Source organism: Pimephales promelas, chromosome 5 (genome assembly GCF_988280905.1).
Source record: "Pimephales promelas chromosome 5, fPimPro1.hap1.1, whole genome shotgun sequence".
NCBI classification, from domain to species: domain Eukaryota; kingdom Metazoa; phylum Chordata; class Actinopteri; order Cypriniformes; family Leuciscidae; genus Pimephales; species Pimephales promelas.
In genome coordinates this window covers 35,498,180-35,512,402 of record NC_142773.1, presented here as the reverse complement: position 1 = coordinate 35,512,402, position 14,223 = coordinate 35,498,180, and the positions used below count along the sequence as shown (strand labels likewise).

Sequence of the window (14,223 nt, the reverse complement as noted above, 5' to 3'; positions counted from 1 at the left end):
TTCACTGCTGTTTCTATACATGCAGTTTTTATGTCCCGTCACCAGTGAAAGTGAAATTCTGACTCTCTGCCCATTCATTTAGATAGGAGCCTGGTCTTATTAGTCTGAAATAGCAGCCAAGATGGCGGCCGAGTGGCAGGACTTGCCTAAAAGGACTTTGAGTGCACTAACTGTGGATGTTTTCTTCCCTCAAAATATAGATGTGATAAAGACCACATGAAAAAAAAAAAATCATACTTTTTATAATCGGAAGGACATACAGTACAGTCTGAAACATAAGAAATGCACTGATATTCTTAGTCTAATCAACAGAGACTGTACCATTTTGTGTAAATTAATATTTACACATTTAAAACGAAACATGGGCATTGTAAACTACCATATGAAAAATGGATATTCATTTTGAGATCCCCTAATATGACATTCATCATTTCTAAATTTATTCCTAAGTTTATTTCCAGGTTTAAATTATATTTGGAAGACACTCCATGACATCTGTGATCATGTGATGCATGCTGGTTTTAATCTTGTCTTGATGATGAGGTCATCCTCACAGCAGCGATTTTATAAGGTGTAAGTGGCATGGGAGGATGTACACACACTCATGTGTATGATGGTTCAAATAGCTTTTATGGCTGTCCTTCAGTCAAGGACACTGGATGATCTTGTCATCAGATGACAGCGCTGTATCCTGGCCACAGCTGAGAGTTTGGGGATCTGCCTCTCGCCCTGCGATCGGCCATAGTAATTAAGCTATTAATCTCACATCATTAACCCCCGCTGACCAGTCCTTTAATTCATCGCTGTGATGTTGCCGTTCTGCCTTACGCAAACCTTCTGCTCTCTCCGTTTCGCCATCTCCTCTATGGTGTCTGTCATTGAAGGACCACAGCTGGGAACTAACAAAATTACCTTGCAAGTGCCACTCGACTGAGGATACGGTTACTTTTAATTAAAAAGAATCAATTTCTATTCCTGTCAATTTCACTCAGTGACCATATGGACACTTGAAAACACAATCCAATTTGCCGCCGACCACCCAGTCGGCCCTGCCTAGCCCGCCGGGAAAACAAAAGCTCGCTTAATTGATTTATAGAGGTGGTTTTCTACATAGCGCTTCAAGATAAAATGTAAAGGGTCCTCATTCGAAAGCGTTTTTCAGCTAACAGTAGGCCATATGTGTAGGTTGTCATTTTTTAGTTCGTACCGAAGAATTAGCTCAAGCGGGAGAAAAATGAAAGCTTTCACTTTAACTTTCAGATGGCATTTTTAAGGCACCTTCATATATTGCTCAAAGACTTAAATTGTCGCAAACCTTTTTGCCATTAGAGAGCTGGGAGTGATGGGATAGAAAAGGGATCAATATAAACCGCCTCTTGCAGCATATAGAGACAAATAGCATCAGAAAACAGAGCAGTTAAATCAGCAAAAAATGCAAAAAGACTGAAGAAACTATGGTTTATATTGGGAATATTTTTAGAAGCATTCTTTAGAAACACTTAATAAAGGCTTGTAGATTTAGAAATACACTACCCAACACTAAACGTGTTGGCAAGTAACTTCATTTAACAGTAGTGATGCTATTAGCTGAACTAAATTTTCAGTAGCATGCCATGAAGGTAGTTTGACATTTTAAAACAGTAGCTTTTCAAGTAACAACAAGCTTGAAGCTATTTTTCCAACACCACAAAACATTGCCATTTTTTTGGAGTGATATTAAAAAAACTGACAGAGAAATGGACGGACAGGCAAACAGAGAAAGAGGGATGGATGAATGGATGTCACTTCAAATTTCTTGTATTTTGACTAAATTTAGGATCTCCTATTTATCATTTAGAGTAGACAGTCACTAATTAGTTTACTTCTTTCAGCTGAGAGGAAAACCCACTTCTTAAAATGACTGAGAAGACTGTTATGTAAACCCTAGACACTATGAAGCACTTATGAAGACCCCAATCAAGCAATTTGGGTGGCTTTAAAAATCACACAAATGAGACATAAACACCTAAACAAGACTCGGGGAACAGCCCTCAGTCTCCTCGCAGGAGCAACTGTGCAATCTGAGTAATCTTGACTTCTTTGAGTACTCAGAATAAGAAAGTGCCTTAATTTTTCATCCGTCTGATTTCGGTAGGATCCGTTACCATGGCGATCGACGTTCACGACGCCCCACCCTGTAGTTCTGGCTCCACTGCCCTATAATTCAGAGCCTTGCAAAGCCAGTTCTTTCATGTTTAGCAACTCAACCCTCTCTGATTACAGACAACAACACAAAAAAGACCATTTGTGGTAGTCAATATTTAACCTTCCCTCTATTTATAGACTTTTATTTGTTTGAACCATCTTCAAAAAAGTATTTATACCAAAATAATGTCAACGTAGAGCAGGATCACACTAGGATTTTAGTGTCTGAAACCTGGAGACCTGTTCTCAAACCATCAACAGCAGCATGTGATGACACTAATGGGGGTGCCGTGTTAATGCGCTAAACGCAAACATGCAGAGAACTGAACAAAGGACATGAAGCCCATGGCAGCAATGAGCAAAATGCGGTAATGTTTATTCACAATGTGACGACGGTCTTCATCCAGGTGGCATGAAGTCAACATGATAGTAACTTATTTTAATTCTGTAAGGTGATGTCTTTCACAGAGATGCTGTTATAATGAATTAAAGCCAAGAATTATTTACAACATTGCTGTTGGTGAAAACTCTACACTATTAAAAATTTTACACTATTCTTGTCTAAAAAAAAAATAATAATAATAACCTAAAAACATAAAATCAATTGCTTAAAATGCTACCAGTAAATTTAGGCATCACAACATTATGATGTACACTACAGTATAGGCTAATAATTCATTTACATTTAATGGTTTTATTAAACTTTCAGTTCTTAAAGATTAACTTTAAGTGATCGTTAGATGACGGAAAGGTAATTCAAATGTAAAAAAATAGGCCAAATGGGCATGAACAATTAAATATCTAATATCTGACGAAACCGATTCTGGTAATAAATAATAATTAAAAAAACCAGCAATATTGACCAATGTTCAATGTATTTCAGTTTAAAACAGGAAAATCAAGGAGGGGAAAAAAGGAGGATAAAGGCGCAGTCATATTAGTGATAAATCAGCTAAATTTTGCAGGCAAAGTAGATTCATTGTCCATTGTCAATAGGAGCACAAAGCACCTCTTACTCAGAGGACACTTCCAAAACAAGCAGCTTTATATTGGTAGATGCAACAAAATTCAATTCAATCGATTCAATAAAAATTCAATTGAGATTCCTATTGACATATTGACTACATTTTGCTTGCTAATTTCACAGTTCCAAAGTAAATGTATTGACAGCTAAGCATATATGATGAACAGATGATACATTTAGGCTTTTATTCATATATAAATATTGATCAGCAAATATAAACAGAACCTCTACTGTACCTGTGACACTTAAGAACAAATCTCATTGGTTCTGTGAATGCCAAGTAAATAATGACCGAATTTTCATTTTTGAACTAACCGTTTAAAGGAGTAGTTCACTTTTTAAAAAAAAACTTTTCCTGATTATTTACTCACCCCCATGTCATCCAGAGAGTTTCAGTGCAGCTTCAAAGGGCTTTAAATGACACCAGACGATGAAATAGGGTCTTATCTAGGACCCATCGAGTCATGACTCGACGGCGAGCATTTGTGCTTATAAAACTTAAACTTGAATTTTTTTTAAATGAGCGATCGTTTCACTTGATAAGACCCTTATTCATCGCCTGGTGTCATTTAAAGCCCTTTGAAGCTGCACTGAAACTCTCATTTGGACCTTGAACCGTTTGGTTCCCATTGAAGCCCATTATATGGAGAAAATCCTGGAATCCTTAATTTCTTTTCGACTGAAGAAAGAAGGACATGGACAGTAAATTATCAGTAATTATCAACCTTTTTTTTTTAGGCATAAAGAGGTCGATTTTGACTGCATGTTGAGTTTAAATCTAAATTTGGAAAAGAAAAACTGATTTGATGACATGTTTTGGATTCTAAAAACTTGAACTACTAAAGGGATTCTTTAAATTTCTTGAAATATAGTTAGTTCGTTTGCATCGGAGATCATTTTAAAAAAAAGCAAGATTTCAAATCACAAAGTCATGGAGTCAAGAGAAAGCCTATGCAAGCCAAGCCTCTGAACAACTGAACGATTTAAAGGTTAAACGCAGCAAGTGAAAAAGAAAGACAGCGAGTGAGCCGGTGCGCGCAAGAGAGAGAGAGGCCTAATGGAATTACAGCAGCCTTGTGACAGCGGTGCAGATGGGTCACATGGTGAATTAAATGGCTCTCTGACCCATGCCAGAACTGAGCCTTGAACTCAGCTCGACCCGTGGCACCCGCAACATTGCCATGTCACTCACGGTGCATCTCGGTGATCCGCACACTCATTCACAAGGACAATGAAGCAGAGTGGCTCACGAGAAGAACTGCCTTCTGATCCACGGCTACATAGAAATGCATCGCTCATCTAAGCGCGAGTAGGCCGGGGAAAGTTCAAGTGAACAGACCAGTGGGTAGTGGCGAATGTTTTGTTGGAATTTAGGGTTCATTTCGTGCCAAGCGTGTGAAGTATTAGTGTGTTCACTCATGCCTGCAAACAATTCCACAATGCGACGCACTTCCAATTTCACAAGGTACAGGAAAAGGCACAGGGGGAAAAAAATGACTAGTCAGCTGGAGTGTTGTACTTACTGTCCGCCTGAGAGGAGAATTGCACGCAGCTCAGCAGAAGCAGTAGAGGAAGCCCAACGGGCAGGAGGGGCACGGACATGCAAATATTAGGCACCATGTTCCAGGTTGGCACTGCTCCCCCTCGATCCCCGCTCTGCTCACGCAGATCTCACACAATCATAGACTAAAACCTGCGGAACACAGAAACAAGCGTGCGTTAGCATTCGATTCAGGGTAGGACAACCAAGCATATAGACGGTACAGGTATGATGAATTGAGTGATCTGCCAAGGGGCAACAGGGTTAATGAGGAAAGCAAACGCTCCTTTATCAAAGTAAACCAAACCCATAATCTGCTGCCGGTTAGCTAAATATCAAAAGGACGGAAGAGAATTGGGAATTCCCAATAACCGGCCGCCGCTAAAGGTGCCCATTAAGTGGCTCTACACAGATGGCTCTGGATCTCCTGAAGTGTGGCGGTATTACTGTATAGCCATACACACAGCTCCCTAAGGATGAATGCTGGTTTAAATCAGTGCTCACAACATTAGAGGACTAGGAAACTGCAAAAATATAGGGGAAGTTGTGTTGAAACTGCAGTTTGTCACAATTCAAGTCCTAATCAACTACACTAGGGGTATACTGACAACAAGCAGCTAAATACATTGACAGACAATATGTTATAAAAATATATATTAAAAATGATTTTTGAATGTACAGTAAAGTGCTTGGGATAAAATGTTTCATGTTAATAAAAATGAGGCTGTGATCTTAACAATGCTCTATAGCATTTACTATAATGCTATAATTAAAGGACGTTAGTTGAACAATTGGCAAAAATGATATATGGCGCTATCCTGAAAAAAGGTCTATAAATGTATAAATATAAACTCGAGTTAACGCTAAATACGATAATAAAAAGGGTAACGATAAACAGAGCAAATATTTATTTTTCGATAAAAATATTGTAATATTTTAAAGGACACTATTAAAGGAGAACTCCAGTGCAAAATGAATCTTTGGTCTAATTACACATTGGTACCTAGTCGACCGTTTTCTGAGATTTGTTTTCATGATAATCAAATGTAAAGACTTTTATCTCTAAAAACTGTTTAGCGTATACGCTAGTATATATGAACCACAAATACCATTCATACAGTTCAGAAGTTCGCTGAAATACAGTTCAGCACACTTGGCACGTCGTTCGTGGTTCGATTAGTCAAGACTGTTTTCCAAGATGGCTCCTGCCTATATACACGAAGTGAACTGTCTTTATAAAATATCTTCTTATTAAACGGTCTGTACACTTGCAACGTTCTCCATGCTTCGTTTTGCATGTAGGGACCCTCATTATGATTCTGTGTTAGTGTGGGGCTATTTTGAGCCTTGTTAGTGGTATTAACTAGCGATTTCTCTTTACTTATTATATGCCCCGATATACTAGCGTATACGCTAAACAGTTTTTAGAGATAAAACTCTTTACATTCGATTATCATCATGAAAACAAATCTCAGAGAACAGTCGACTAGGTACCAATGTGGTATTAGACCAAAGGTTCATTTTGCGCCGGAGTTCTCCTTTAAGCGACGACTCGACTACTGAGAACTACACATTTTTGAAAACAAAGCTACATTTTTGAAACATTCTTGGACATCTGAATGAACCAATTTGCTGAATCAAATGATTCCATGAACTTCCAACACAACTTGAAAATGCATGTTTATTACCTCAGATCAATTTCTGAATAAAAACAGCAATGCAGCATTTTTTTTTGAATTCTACACTGCTACTTGTTGGAAAAATTAGCTTGTTACTAGACTGGCTACATTATTTTGAAAACAGCTGAGCTATGTTACACTGCTGAAAAATATAGGGAGTAGCTAACTGAGAAAAATAACATCATTGTTCAGTAGCATAATGTTTAAAATAATGTAACCAGTATAGAAACAAGTGAATAATGGATAACTAAAAGTAGTAATGCTGCTGGTTGTGCTTTCCCTAACTGTCTTATCGGTGTAAGACGTTTATTAAACTACCCACCTTGGGCCTTTCAGCAGTCGGTGTGGGGAAACTACACCCTCCTGACCATTTCAAGTTCAGTGCGACTCCAACTATTACTTCTACTGAACACAAAAGAACATATTTTGAAGTATGTCAGTAACCAAACAGTTGATGGGCATCATCGACTTCCAAAGTATTTTATTTTTCATACTACGGAAGTCAATGGGGTCCATCAACGGGTTGGTTACCCATATTCTTCAAAATATCTTCTATTGTGTTGAGCAGAAGAAAGAAATTCATACAGGTTTGGAACAACTTGAGGGTGTGTAAATGATGACAGAATTTATTTTTTTTTTAAAGTGGATCAAAAAAGCACTCTAAAGTTCAGCTAATTGGACACACATATATACTGTAAACCCTACGTCTGCAACTTTGATGTGGACGTGCTCACTCGTCCATTTAATAATTTGTTCCACACTGTGAGAGAGGTCTGTGATTTTAATAAGAATGTGAACGAGACACAAACAAAGGCTTCAGTATAACTCAGTACACCTGAGGAGGTGTTGACTAGCCAATTACTAACAAGCTGATTTCAGATGCATGTTGGATGCGTGCAGATACGCCTGGCTGCCGTGTTTGTGAGATGGTGCCAAGAGAAACGATGAACAAACAGATCCTAACAGGGAGGCATTTAAAAAGTGTGTTTATTTTTCTATCTAAAAGGCTTTTTGTTAATCTTTCTTGACAAGAGGTTTTTGTTTGCTAAAATAACAAGAGACGACGTACATGTTGAGTCATAGCTCGGTTATACCAAAACACCTAGAGGGGTTTTAGTACAGCTACAGCGGCAATCGTTCTCGTAATAAGCCTTTTACTACCTTTGGAGGCATATCAAATAAAATCAGTTGATAAGGTCACCAATAGAGAGGAAAAAATGAGACAAGCATCATGCCTCGAGCATGACCTACATTTTGAAAACACTGCAAGGATTAGCCAACTGATTCACTTTAATACATACCTCTTAAGTCAAAAACCAATCATTTAAAACCTGCCTGCCAATCACCAAGCTCTCGCACCACGCCTGACTTGTTTGTTCAGGCTGGGGTTACGAACAGAACAGGTAAATAAACCGATAACAGCACAATAGCACAGAAAATGTACGCATCAGGTGAGATTTACCCAAGGAGCAGTGATATTGAGCAATAAACTCAAATCAAACAGTCATAACTGTTGAGAAGTCACGGTTTCGTTTTTGAAAAATAGGCTACTAGGCGTACATTACTCAAATGTATTGTGCTTTTAGCATGAATACAGAGGATTATTGAGGATTATGATATGAATTAGGATCATCATTGAACAAATGGCTCTTGCAGTTATTCATGTGCATCTTGAATCACATGCAGACATTTATGTTCAAATGCTCTAACATTCAGAAAGTGTATTGGGAAGAAGTATACAGGCAAGGGGACAAATGCACACAATTGCAAGGACGTTCAAGACAAAAAGAGTCACATTTTATACTAAAAAACAAAAGAAATAATAAAAGAATTGTTTGTTTCTTTGCATAAAGTAAATTACACATATTTTAAGAACATTCCTTTTTTTTTTCATCATGGAATTATTGTCATGACTATTAAGCACATATTTCCCTTCAAATTCTCATTACTGATAAAGCAATTCAGTCATCTTCCCATCCAGACAAAAAACCTTCAAATCAGCATAATGGCAGTTCAACAAACACTACCAAGGTGTACACTTATTTCAGTGTCACATGATCCTTCAGAAATCATTCTAATGTGCTGATTTTGTGCTCAAGAAGTAAAAAACATAGTAAAGACATAACTGTGACTAGCAACTATACATAATTTGTGACATGCTAAAACGCCATCTAAACTAAGTGAAGGTGCATTACTCCTGCCTTTACGGTCTCATCAGTGTGAAAGCCCCAGGAATCTCGTCTTGAGCCCACTGTGTTCATAGCATCAAGGATAAATAAACGCTTCTCCCCTTGTCACTCTTTAGGCACATCTCCTTTCAACCACTCCGGCGCCAGTGATTGCTTTTCCCTTAATGGCCCATTCAAAGATAAAGACAACAGGAGAATCTATGGCAGGGCCTTGTGTAGACAACCGTATTGACGTCTTTTAGGGAAGATAAAGCGGAGTCCTTCCCACAACTCCCGTGTTGGAGAAAATCGTCCAACACCGTAAACAGCACAGGCCATGGCTCCCGACATAAGCCTGTCAGTGCTTTGACTATAATGTGGATGTTCAAGTTCAATATTTCCTACTTTGACAAGTTGATATAACATATGATCCAAGAGCAAGTCAGAGATAACTTTGAGAGCGAACATAAGAGGGTAAAACTCTGATGAAATCAAATAAAAGTGGAAAGTGAGCAAATTACTTGGTGCTTGCTTCTCTTCACTGAGTTCTGTGCTGCAAAATAACAACAACATGCTCAACTTTGGCTTATAACCGCCTTTTGTGCTCAATATCATTAATAAAGTGGTATCTTTATTGAAGGTAAAAATAGCAAAGCAAAACAAATGGTCATTTTATGAAGGAAATACTTGTGCCAAAACACCCCACCAAAATGCTTCAGGATGGCATGGTATTGCTATGTCGATGCTAGGGTGTTCTGTAGGGTTGGGTATCGTTTGAATTTGAACGATTCTAATTCCGATTCCGATTCCTTGTTTCGATTCCGGTTCCTAACGATTCTCGATTACGATTCTTTTAAGAGGCCGGGTCAAAAAAGTTTAGCTAACCTTGCTAACCAACGGCCTTTCGGAAGGAAATACTCCTTCTGTCACAAATACTCCTTTTGTCACAAATTTTGTATTTTGCCGAGATTTCGTTATTTTTAGAAAAGTGAAGCCACACTTTGGACCGCCGACGTAAGCTACTCATGTTCGACTCGCGCGGTTATGCCAACACTTCCGGTAGATGCTTCTTCTTTGGTGTTGTTCAGCGGTTACTTCTTCCGCTCGGCGGACTGTGAATATCGAAACTAGGAATCGAAATTTTAACTTTTGAACGATTCCGGGAAAAACGAAAAGTTAGTCTCGGTTCCAATCGATACTCGATTCTCGATACCCAACCCTAGTGTTCTGGATGATTGATATAACGGCCCAAGTGAAAAATGAATAATTCTACCATTCAGCAGAATTCTGGGTTAAATGTCCTCTTCGATAAATCTCAAAATGTTAATTTAGTAAAATTACAAATTATTACAAATTTTGCTACTTTTACTTTTGGCAGAGAGTTCTACTATCAGTTTTCGAACAAAATCATTGATCATATTACCTGGATACAAATTTCATATCAGTAAATTTAATAGTGCAGCTTTATTTAGCAACACCAAGAATATTGTGAGTGTTTATACAAGTTCTTTGTTTATAATAAAGCATTACATTAATCATGAAGTACAGTGAGATGGAATGTAATTTGACTCATGAAATATGCATAGGCCTGAGGTATTGACACGGTAGTAGTACACACGAGACGTAAATAGAAGAGCGAGCTTTAAGAGAGTGAATGACCAAACGTTCCTTCAGACCTTCTGTCATGGCGTGAGCCTGAAATCACATTTGACTCCTAGATAGATGGCATCAGATGTGGTGACAGGCAGCTCACTCATTTATTCAATATAAACGCCAATAAAATAAAGCAAAAGCTCTCTGTAGAAGACATAACAAGGAGATTTACTGTCACATTCAAGATAACCAAAAGGCTTCTCATTTCTTCCTCCAGCCACAAATCAATTGCCAAGTTATTCAACTTATATGAGATATAATACCACACACAGCAAAATACACTGAGGAAACGCTTCATGTGGAATGACGCAGATGTATAAGAGACACGGGCAATTAAACAACTTTTTTTTTTGTTTTACTTATCTAATGAAAACGCTAAATATGACCCAAGATACTGCACATGAACTCAGAGTGACTTGAATAGAACAGATAGTAATGCAGGTGATAATTACTGAAGACTATAGAAAGAAAAATAAACTAAAATTGTACAACAGGTTATATTTGTTGAAGACTGCAAAGAATTTAGTTGATTATAAACCTGGAGTCGAACACAAAGCGATCTCAATCAAAGCGGACAAAACACGACGGCGAGACAGAATGCCTCTGAATCCCCTGCTAAGTTTACCCTCAGCTTCGGCACCGGTGCTCAATCCACACACAAACAAACAAAAGACATGTCAACAGAGACCTGTGACACCTGAATCAATACTGCCTGAGACTGGATAAGCACAAGAATGAAACACTTCATTAGAACAAATTACCTCTTTAAATATGAAATCTGGCATTTTTTAAAAGTTGTTTTCATGTGAAAGCAGTAAATTTCACAAATATCTGTAAAAAAAAACAATATTTCAATATTTACAATTCATATTTCAAGTCAAAATCAACCAAATGTAAAAAGAAATTATATTTTGCTTTTAAACAGGAAGATTAACAGACATCCCAAGTCTCCCGGAAGTCTCCCGCATATTGATAGTCACTCCTGCATTGAAGTCGTCTCCCTGATGCCCGCAAATTAGTTTAAATCTCCCGGAATCTACAGCACACTTGTGAGACAGAACATACTGCGAGCATAACATACATGTTGGACATGTTTGCATTAGACACACCCAAGCGTTTGTCATTGGCCAAAGGTCCAAGCTGTCTGATCAATGTATTACAAAATCCCTTGAACTAAACCAGTCATTATAGGAGATTAAAAACCTTCAGAAGTAAAATATATCTTTGTAGTGTTTTGCTTGAAGTATTACCAGTACCAAGTCCTCCATCACTGTTGAAGACGCAGCATGAGAGCGAGAGCTGCAAAGTCAAACTGCAATCTGAAAACTTAAGATCAAATCAATCTTCAGAGAAGTGACTCCTAAACAGAGCACTAGAACCTGGAATAAGGTCTGCTGTTAGCAACTACAAATGCAGGTGACTTTCTTGAAGACTAGTCCAGCTCTGAAACACAACCCTTTGGCAAGAAATTGGTTCACAATGCTGCTCTTCTGGTCACAGTTTGTGAAAAAATGATAATGTGTAAACTCCCTACTCCTTGGCTGGAAAGAATGCAAGGCCTATTGTAGGTATGTAGTGGGGCGTCGATGATGTCGGCGTCATATTTTTGCGTCGACGCAAATTTCGGTTTTTTTTCACGATTCCCGGAGGAACAGCTCGCCACACACACATCGTTTCACTCGGTGTCGTCCCTCTCCACCCGCCCTTCTCGCGGATCTCCACAGCTACGGCTCGCGTCGGGACGCCTTGGATTCTCCCTTCGCGGACTGGCGCCGACAAGGGGAGTCTGACTGTTTAATTCAAAAGCATCGCGAAGGCCCGCGGCGCGCATTGACGCATTGTGATTTCTGCCAGTGCTCTAAATGTCAAAGTGAAGAAATTCAAGGAAGCGCGGGTAAATGGCGGGAGTAACTCTTATGGGCCTTTCATTTTGTATAACAGTAAAATTATTCTATTTTATTTTGTGTAAAGCAGAAGATTTTTTTTTTTTTGCTGTATAAAACTGTTGTTTTATGAAATATTACTGTTGTTTAATGTAAATATTACTGTAGTTATATGAGGTGTTTATTAAATAGGTATTTATTTGAGATAATTATGTTTTTTTTATTAATCGAGCAGCAGAATAATAATCATTATATTCATTGTCCAATTAGATTAGTCGACTAATCGATAAAATAATCGCTCGGCTAATCGTTTAATTAATGATCGTTTACCCCAGCCCTAGTTTCCTGAGAGTGTAGGCTAAGTCCTTTTCCGCGTTTAGACAAAGATGGTATTAACTGTAGGAGGTCTGCTAACATACACTGCACCAATTTTCAAAGGGAGGGGGGAACATTCTGAAGGATGAAAACAATAGGTTCGCCCAGGGAATACAGTTTAACCTGGGAGTCATTATCTCCTCTAATTATGCAGTAAATAAGGCAAATGAGATTTCACAGGTACAACTCATCCATTTACACAGCTGGATATGAAGATCAGGAAGTGGAGAAACACCGAATCTGGTTTTAGGTTGGCTCAAGGACTCGCAAACAAGCAAATCTCGTGATTCAACTGCCATTCAGCAAACTTCTGCTTCCTGCTGTGCAAGTCCTACAGGTGTGGGTAAGCTGTGGTCTCATCTCACTGTGGGGTCTGCTGCCTCTCTCTGTTTCCGTCTCTCGGCTACACAACAGACAGCTGTGGCAGATGGAGCCATATCCCTATCTGTCTCGTGAGGCTCCGGATTTAAAATGTAAAAGAACAAGCTGCGATGGGGAGGAAGAGGCTATGTCACAAGGCAGCAGACGTCAGGGACGGCTGCCATGAGTGCACAAGGCTAATTCAAGCACTAACAGACTTCCTGTCCAAGACAAACCAGCAAACCGCAGGCCGGCGAGGTGGCGAGTGGCTGCTTCTTGAACACGTCTGTGACCAGGGGACAGAATTTAAATGAGGCCCGGCTTCCAAGAGCCAGACAGATCAGACTTGATATGGGTTATTAGCTGCCTTTCTGAAGAGAATCCAACATAGAGGCACGCTGGGCAACTCCATTAGCATTCACGGATGAATCATCCAAACATGTAGTGTTGCTTCCCACCAGTAAGAGCGACAGGTAAGGGAACGTGTTCTGTTCCCTCTATTCAGGCGGAGGAAGTTATACGTTTCTTCCCAACTTGGCGATGGTTTTAACTAACAGGCAGTGCACAGCGAAGCTGAGAGGAAGAAGAGAAGGATTAGCCTGATAGTTGCTTTTCACTGAAACTCTCTTCAGCATAAAGGGTTTCTCTGACAGCTTGTGACTCACTTTGACCGCGACAGGCAAATTACCCAGGGTTTCACTTGAAAGGAGCAAGATCAAAAGAGCCACCATGGCCTCGTCTCCAAAGCAAAGTCAATGTGCTTTTCTGCAAAATGGGTTTATATTGCCACTGTTTCCCTCCCGTTAGAGCTGAAGGGCCGCTTTGAAACAAAAGGCAAAACCTCTCACTCAAAATATAATCATTTTTAAAATGATACCTAAAGAAGAACCTGCCAATTGTATTTTAGCTGATGTACTTTAACAAAACCAAGTGACTGAGAAACAATAGTATGGGAGGAGATCGGTCAATATACCAATAAAAACGTGCACTCTGTTGACGAGACAAGCCACTAAACCACTTTGAGTTCCCCATCATAAATTAGGGATGGGTGCAAAATTTGCCCTAAAAATGACTAGTCGAATAACCCTAGATTTATAAAGTTAACTTTACTTCAGTTAGATATTTTACTGCTGCTGCTGGTTTGTGAAAGTAAAATTGTGTCTTATTTAAAGGCCCACTGAGAACAAATTCCAGATGGGGAGTCAGGTGAACCTGAATCTAATTATACAGGACAGACTGGTCAGTGGTCAATTTGAAAAATATATACTGTATCTATCATTTAATCAGTAAGAACCTCAGTGTTGTCGGTAAAGGGATGACCATCTGTTTATTTGACAGTCGACATCTGAGAACATCC

The 14,223-nt window shown here is 39.0% G+C and overlaps 1 protein-coding gene across 8 annotated transcripts in view; it reads right to left on the bottom strand.

Annotated features, from left to right (window-relative positions):
* The window catches only part of ptprfb (protein tyrosine phosphatase receptor type Fb), a 213,093-nt gene that overhangs the window by 126,060 nt on the left and 72,810 nt on the right, over nucleotides 1-14,223 (bottom strand). For 7 of the 8 annotated variants that reach the window (XM_089131383.1, XM_089131381.1, XM_089131382.1 and 4 more), the window contains exon 2: nucleotides 4,732-4,901. In XM_089131383.1, coding sequence (XP_088987509.1) covers nucleotides 4,732-4,828 — 97 coding nt within the window. In that variant the 5' untranslated portion in view covers nucleotides 4,829-4,901. Of the gene's footprint in view, nucleotides 1-4,731; nucleotides 4,902-14,223 lie in introns of those variants that run through there. The other variant, XM_089131380.1, reaches the window with a different exon arrangement.